At 46.3% G+C, this 8,183-nt stretch overlaps 1 protein-coding gene across 1 annotated transcript; it reads left to right on the top strand.

The window, feature by feature from the left end:
• Nucleotides 1-3,770: 3,770 nt before the first annotated feature.
• Nucleotides 3,771-8,151, top strand: C8R40DRAFT_1059089 (P-loop containing nucleoside triphosphate hydrolase protein; the record flags this gene model as incomplete). Its single annotated transcript, XM_046225240.1, has 11 exons — nt 3,771-3,956; nt 4,005-5,003; nt 5,051-5,376; nt 5,433-5,523; nt 5,578-6,467; nt 6,534-6,553; nt 6,609-7,223; nt 7,278-7,292; nt 7,345-7,409; nt 7,469-7,750; nt 7,813-8,151. 11 exons carry the CDS (start codon nt 3,771-3,773, stop codon nt 8,149-8,151), a joined length of 3,828 nt encoding a protein of 1,275 aa, XP_046080711.1.
• Nucleotides 8,152-8,183: the final 32 nt, after the last annotated feature.

Below are 8,183 nucleotides of genomic sequence, written 5' to 3'. Positions count from 1 at the left end.
TCTGGTCCTTTCTGATGTTCTCGAGAGATACCGTGTCGATGGTTACAAAGGAGGCTATTTCTGAGGCATCGTCTGCGCAGTTCCCTAGCTGAAATTCAAGACTCTTTTCCCGTTGTTTGCGGTTTTCTTTGTCAATCTTGAAGTTCAGTTTTAATTTTAGGCCAATGTCCATTTTTTAAATAGGGCTGAGATTTCATTGGTTCTATGTGTCTTGTGAGCTCTGTTTTCACGAGATAAGGATGAGTAGGTCTGGAATCCTTTCATTGTGTTGAATTTTCGAAGATGTAGCTTAATATACACGAGGCGATGAGAGACGGGAGTAGAAAAGTTTAAGCGCTTAATGCGCACTAGGCGTCTCTCATTTGCTGGCCTTATCTTATCCTAAGATGAGCGCCTTCGTATGCTCATCGCGGACACTGGTGGCCAAAACTGATGGACCCCCGTATTTGGAAGGTTCATTCCCACGGCCTTTGGACCACTTCGTTCCTGCTTGTCTGCTTCACTGGCAGGCGCAGTGGGCGCGATTCACCGTCTTTCTGTATAATTCCTTTGTAAAACAATCCTATCTACATATAATACATGATTATCACCAAGAAATTCCCAGAAAAGCCGCACAAAACAAGAATTTCCACTATCTGTCAATAACCAATCCACATGAAGTCATTCTTGCGCAGAGCAACCAGGCAGCGAGGGAATGACTGATACAAGTGCCGAGCATACACCTGAAAGTCCTCAGACCCCCATTCAGCCTTGATAGCATCGAAATACTGATCGGAATTGAGAAGATTTGGGTTTTGTAAGCGGACACGGCACTGGACTTCATGCCAAACATTTTCAATGGGTGAGAGGTCAGGAGAGTTGGCGGGCCAAGGAAGAATGGTGGTGAAGTGTTCGCTGAACTATTTCATGGTTTTTTTTGACTTGTGTTTACTATCATTGTCTTGCTGGAAGAAGAAATTATCTGGGTGACGAGGTGGAAGTTTGGCAAGGAAAGGCAGCAAGTTGGCCTCAAGAACTCTGCAATATACTGGTCCGAATTCACCAGTCCTGTCAGCCGTACAATAGGCCCAGTGCCCCAAGGTCTGATACAAGCCCAAACAAGCACACTACCCTTGTCTTTTCCCTTTCCAGCCCCATGTGCAGTCCGTTTCTGAACACGGTGCTCATCTAACCGGCCTTCTCCTCTCTTTCTTCGACAATATCGCCTCCCATCTGAGAAGATGACTGTATTTTGGTTGAAAATCTCAAGTGATTCCCAAGCAACATAATTATTCCACCACAAACGATGACCAGCAACATGCCCTGGCTTCAAAAGGCTTTTTTGGTTGGGCAAAACCCTCATATCCAACCTCGCAAAGGTTTCAGCGGACTGTGCGCTCTGAAATATCAGGAAAGTAGCAACGTTGTGCATGTGCTCCATCGCGCAGTTTCCCACTGTCAAACTGGTCCGTAACTTCTTCTAAAGTAGCTGTATTGATTTTCCGTGGTCTCCCACCAGGTTTCTCCTTCCTGGCAGTCCAATAGCAGTCATTGCCATGTGCTTTTGCCTCATGATAGTGCTTTTTAATGGTGTTTTTTGAAATAGATGTTTTGGCAAATAAAGGCTGGCCGAGAATTTTGCTCCAAGACATCTTATCCTGATCGCGATAGATGAGAATGGCATGGACTTTTGTCGGTGTGCATTTGGTATATTCTCGGGGCACTTTGTGAGGATTCTGTAGGGTTGCAAACATGTGGCTTATTATGGAGGCAGCATCATTTTGTGCTTGCAGGGCGTTTTAGGTTTGTTTGTCAACCTCCAGAGCTTTGTAATTTAGTATATTAATAGATTCCCTATCTACATTACACAAAAGCAGAGGTATGGGTGTTCAATCCGCTGTATAACACAGAAGAACAAGGAGGAGTGATGAGTTCAGGCACTGTGAGAAAGGTTTTTCCAAATACAGGGGGTTCATCAGTTTTGGCTGCCAGTGTATAATCCTGCTTGACAAACAGGTAGACTTTTATCCAAAGGTAGTATTGGGGATGGGTAAACTAACCAACTTGTGGTAGTATGGGTATATGGTCCCTTCAACTATTAGACTGGTTCAGTATTGACTTTGACTGTCAATCTGGGTCTCAATTACAGTCCTCTTGATACAAATCTATGCGTGAAAGTGTCACAATTTACTGCATAAATGTCTGGCCAAAATTTAGGTGTGTCAGCAGTTAGCTGCAATGGGTGGGCGGGCCCATCCAGTTACCACTACTCACTCAGTTTGGACTGGGTTGAAGTTTGAGGGTGTTGATGGCTCAGGTGAGTAGCTGTTTCAAACGGGGGGGTGGGAGTGGAAAGAAAAGAGGTGTTGAAGCACAGAGACGACTCAACACGACGCAGTACCTGAAAGGAGGAAGGTACTGCATCATGTGCCTGTTCAAAGACTATGGTTTGCCTACGGGTGTTGGCAAACCAGCATCAAGGTCTATCTGCCACCAACAATTGAAGCAGTTCCTGGTGTCTTTTGTACACATGTACAAACAAATCACTGATGATGAATAGTACTATGTAAGTAGACCCTGAGAAATAATTCAGAGACTTTTGACTTGAGAAATTCATGATCATTTGCATGTACTTAGTGACTCTTCCAGTCCTGAATAAGATAGCTTTGAGCAAGGAAGGTGAGTGCCTCGGAAAGAGGCCCTTTTCCAGTAAAATATATAACAGACATCTTTTACCTTGAAGTTGCCAGAAATTTTCTGTCAGGTGAGAATTGTAGATTTCATATAAGCGCTCGATGAGCAAGGTAACCTTGCCTTGCATTGGGGTCAAAGACTCAAGTTTAGGCACTAGCGCATTCAATCGAGATTGAACTCGAATAGCATCCAGCTTGAGATTGGCCGATGAGGCACTACTAGTACTAGAGGTCCTTTGACGGTGAGCCTGGTAATTTGCTGATCCATGATAGGACATAGCCCGGTTCATCTTTACTATACGAAATGCGTTTCTCCACAACTCCTTTCCTATGAGGACAACCGGGTCCGTTGTAGATTTATTGAGAAGCCCGCCCATTTCCCGCGGTGTAACTGGCTCGGTAAACTCCATAATCACCAAATCGATGGACGAAGATAATGGGAAGGTCCCAAGGGTTTTGTCCCACTAGCTGTAGGAACATTCGGATGTTTGAATTTGGGGGACCCACTTTCAACGTCGCTTCTAATCTCCGTATCCTTTTCAATTAAACTCTTCGCAACCCTCCGCAGTTGAGTGCCTAAACGTTTGATGTGGGTTACAATCCTGCGTTGCAAGCTTTTCCTCTTGAAAGAAAGATGAAAGAGCTGTCGAACGGTGTTGACGAGCGGCGATGGCTTGAACCTATAGACGCTCGAAACGTGATCAGTAAAAACTCATCGGCCCGGACCAACTTTTCAACGCGTTTACCAGTCCCAGTCTAGTCCCAGTCCAGAGGTAGCGACGGAAAATTGTTTTCTAGCAAACACTCCAGAGAGTATAAACTACACAAATACCGATTGACGAAACCGCCATATGTATGCATGAGGTTTTTCCAATGATTTCGCTCTAGCCTTTTATATCACTGCGTCCCTTTTTCTAAGCCTTGTTCCATCTCTGCGATTATCATTATCATGGAGAATAGCTCATCTAAATAACCACTATGGAAGATGAACCCAACAGCATGATTGAGAACCAACCGGGACCAACGCACGGCTGGGATATCAAGGATACGCACATAGAGAAGATATCGTTCACCGATGTCTCTCCAGTCAACATACAGATGCGCCAGGTATCTGTAGATGTTCCCACTTCTAGGGGTCTCCAAGGAATCTTCAGCAAAGCACAATCTTCACATCCTGATCCAGAGGCTGACAATCCAAAGACGAAGAGAATTCTCGACAGAACGTCTGCAGACTTTCCAAAAGGTAGTCTTTGTGCGATTATGGGGGGATCAGGCTCCGGAAAGGTACGTTGTTATTCGTCCGGATTTACATACGGTCTAACATCGTGCTAGACAACCTTACTCAATATCCTTTCGCGTCGCATGCAAAACGCATCTATGGTCTTGTCCGGTTCTGTCTTATACAACGGCTCTCCCGAACTATCAACCGTGACAAGCGCCTATGTCACTCAAATGGACCTTCTTCTGCCTTCGCTAACTGTCCAGGAAACACTCTTGTATGCTGCAGCCTTGCGTCTGCCCTACCGCACCACAGCCATGGAGTGCCGGAACCTTGTGGAAGAGATCATCCTCGAGCTTGGTTTAAAGGAATGCGCCAATACACAGGTCGGTGATGGAGCCTCACATCGAGGATGCTCTGGCGGAGAGCGCAGACGCCTCAGCATAGGAGTGCAGATGCTCAGTAATCCAAGTGTCCTGTTTTGCGATGAGCCTACCACTGGTCTTGATGCGACTTCGGCCTACCAGTTAATCAAAATGCTCAAATCTTTGGCGTCAAAAGGACGTACCGTCATCTGTACTATCCATCAGCCCCGACACGACATTTTCTTCCTATTTGATCGCATAACCCTCCTCAGCCAAGGCTTTACTGTATATTCAGGTCCCACAGACGAATCTGTGAAATGGTTCGAATCACTTATTCCGGGAAGTCTTTCCGAACATCTCAACCCGGCAGACTACCTCATCGGAGTTGCTGCTGTGGATGACCGTACCCCCGAGGCCGAGTCAAAAACTCGAGCTCAACTTCATCGTCTCGTCGAGGTGTGGAAGAAGGAATCTTCAAACCGATTTTCACTGCCGTCTTCGCCAGATAGTGTTAAGGTCAAGGGGTCACCAAGGCCCGTCCACACGGCTGGCGTATGGCGGCAAATTCAAGTCTTGACGTCCCGTACTATTGTCACCACGATTCGCGATCCAATGGGCCTCACAGCATCCTGGATGGAAGCCGTCGTCATGGGCTTGGTCTGCGGATTAGTATTCTTGAACCTTCCTAAAACCTTAGCGGGCATCCGTTCTCGGGAGGCAGCGCTTTATATTGCGTGTGGCTTACAAGTAAGTTTCTGTCAATCTCAAAGACACTGATCACTAACCTTGCTCAGGGATACCTTGTTCTCCTATATGACATCTACCGTCTCACAGGTCCTTCTCTTGCACTTTTTGACCGAGAACACAGCGAACGCGTTGTAGGCGTTGTGCCATGGGTTATTTCCACCCGTATTGCTCGGCTCTTACTCGAAGACGTCATTGTCCCCTTCCTCTTCTCCGTGATATACTACTTCATGTGTGGGTTCGATCCCGATGCCTCTCAGTTCTTTCGCTTTTACGCTGTGGTGTTATTGAATCAGTACATCGCGGTGTCTTTTGCGATGCTGTGTGCTGCAATCTCAAGGGACTTCGCAATTGCAACGCTTATCGCTAATTTGATGTGAGCTTTGGCTTTCAGAGGTGGCATCGTAGACTGATTCACGTACTGTACTATAGGTTCACGTTCCAGTCTTTCTCTTGTGGATTTTTCATACAGGCTGCGACAATCCCGGTGTACGTTCGATGGATCAAATGGGTTGGATATTGCGTTAGTGTTTTCCTCCCAGTTGAGTTTGCAATGAACTGAGCTTACACCGGATAGTTCTATGGATTTGCAGCCCTAGTCGCCAACGAGTTCTCGGGGAAATTCTACGACTGCCCAGAGAGTGGAGGTCCTTCGAATCCCGCGTGCATTCAATACACAGGCGATTTTATTCTGGAGAATCTCTCTTTCCATCCAAATTGGTATACCGTGCCTGTGTGCGCTCTTCTCGGCTTCGTGGTAGTATTTAACCTGAGCGCAACGTTATTATTGCTATTCTGGACGGTCGATGTGCAGGTAGCTGGTACGCATACTGCAAAAAACGCAGACACAAATGGTCCGGAGAGATATCAAGATGTTTCCGGAATGAAGAAAGAAAAGGAGCGGGCTAAGTCAGTTGATATTGATGTCGATCTTGTTGATCTAGCGTTGACGGTGACCATTGAAAAAACATCTCTGAGGAAAGGGTTTACAAAGGTCCACATTCCCATCTTGCATGCGGTCACAACACGTTTTGAAGCTGGGTCGGTGAATGTAATCATGGGTCCATCTGGGTCGGGAAAGAGTTCTCTGCTCAATCTGATGGCCCTGCGCTTCAAGTCCACCCCACTTACTCGATACAACTCCTCTGGAAATCTTCTACTCAACGGCTTTCAACCGGACGAATCAGAGCTCCGTTCTCTATGTTCGTATGTCACACAGGACGACAACTCTCTGCTCCCGTACCTTACCGTGCGAGAAATGCTACGCTTCGCTGCGGGGTTGAGGTTACCTGGGAGTATGACTATGAAGGAGAAGAATAGCAGGGCAGAAGAAGTGATACGAATGATGGGCTTGAGTAACTGCGCTGACTGTTTGATTGGGAGTGAGTTTGTGAAAGGGATCAGTGGTGGAGAGAAGAGGAGGGTAAGTATTGCGGTGCAGGTGTTGACTGAGCCAAGAATACTTATGTACGTTAACGTTGTTCTCTTCTACATCGTGGGACCCACCGGAATTGACGTTGCCTTCCAAATTAGTGCCGACGAACCGACAAGTGGTATGTTTCGATCTACTTATGATTGAATTTTCCCAGCCCACGACATTCGTCATAGGTCTCGATGCATTCACTGCTTCTTCTATCCTTGATGTATTGAACGGCCTCGCTGCAGAAGGCCGTACCGTAATCATCACGATCCACCAAAGCCGTTCCGAACTTTTCCCCCAATTTGGCAATCTACTCCTTCTGGCTAAAGGTGGTCGGGTTGCATATTCGGGTAAAGCGTCTCTAATGATGCCCTACTTTGGACGCTTGGGTTATCAATGTCCCACAAATTGTAATCCTAGTGACTGGGCTCTGGATCTGGTTTCAGTGGACTTGCGGGACGAGAAGGCGGAGGCAGCCAGTCGCTTAAAGGTCGAAGAGATCCTGGACGCGTATGAGCCAAATCCTTCTGCTGGGATTGAGTTAAATATGTCGGATGAAAGCAAGCAGCGTCAATATCGCCCGCTTCCTCCGAATTTAGTCAGATTGAAGAAGGAGCCAGCGCCTTTCTATGTCGCGTTTCCGATTCTCATTCGACGGGGATTGATCAATTTCCAGCGTCAACCAAGTTTGGGAATTGCTCGTATAGGTCAAGTGTTGGGCCTTGGTTTAGTGCAGGCATTGTTCTTTGCGCCGTTAAAAAGAGATTACATTGCCGCGAGTGTCAATATTGTCGGTGCTGTCCGTAAGTGAAGTTTGATTCATGAAAAGAATTTTTGAGCTGAACCTTCGCGTATAGAGGAGATCTTGCCATGTGAGCCTTGCTTTCCAAACCGCGTTATCTATTCTTTCCAATCTTTTTAAAGTGTATTTCGTGGGCATGCTGCAAAATGTAGCACTTTACCCCATTGAAAGAGATGTCTTTTACAAGGTTAGTAGGTTTTCTATTCATTCGAATGGTTGATATGCCTCACACTTCGAGCAATAAAGGAACACGATGATGGCGCTTACTCTGTAGAAGCATTCTTTGCCGCTTATGTTTGCCTTGAAGTTCCATTCGAAATAATCTCAGCCCTTCTGTATTCTCTGCTCGGCGACATTGCCATCAACCTCAAACGGACGATTCCGATGTACTTTATAATTGCACTTAACTGTTTCTGCATAGTTAGTTGTGGCGAGTCTCTTGGTATCATCTTCAACACCCTGTTCCAAAGTACCGGATTTGCTCTTAATGTCACCAGCGTGCTACTATCTGTTGGAACGTTCATGGGTGTACGTCGTCTATAAATGCCTCACTTCCAAAGTTGACAACTTCAACATGACCTGTTTTATAGGGGCTCATGAGCATCGATATGATAGGTTTCCTCCAAGGAATTAACTATATTTCGCCCCTCAAGTACGCGACGGCGAACATGCTGCCCTATACGTTACAGGGAATGACCTTTACTTGTGACGACGCACAGAGACTGGCGGATGGTCAATGTCCTTTGAACACTGGAGAGCAGGTACTGGATCTGTACAAGTTGAATGTCGATCCTGCGCCAATGCTGGGTGCACTGGTAGGCGCGACGGCCGTTTACAGGCTTGTCGCATACATAATTTTAAGGATTTCGCGGACTGATTTCTCTCATCTTGCTCAGAGTCGATATACCGTAAAGCATGTATCATCTTGAGCCTATATCTATCTATCTATAAGGGTTGATAC

The sequence above is a fragment of the Lentinula edodes genome (genome assembly GCF_021015755.1).
Source record: "Lentinula edodes strain Le(Bin) 0899 ss11 chromosome Unknown C8R40scaffold_53, whole genome shotgun sequence".
Classification (NCBI taxonomy): Eukaryota; Fungi; Basidiomycota; class Agaricomycetes; order Agaricales; family Omphalotaceae; genus Lentinula; species Lentinula edodes.
Note: the sequence above shows the minus strand (reverse complement) of the source record. Positions and strands in the feature narration are given on the sequence as shown.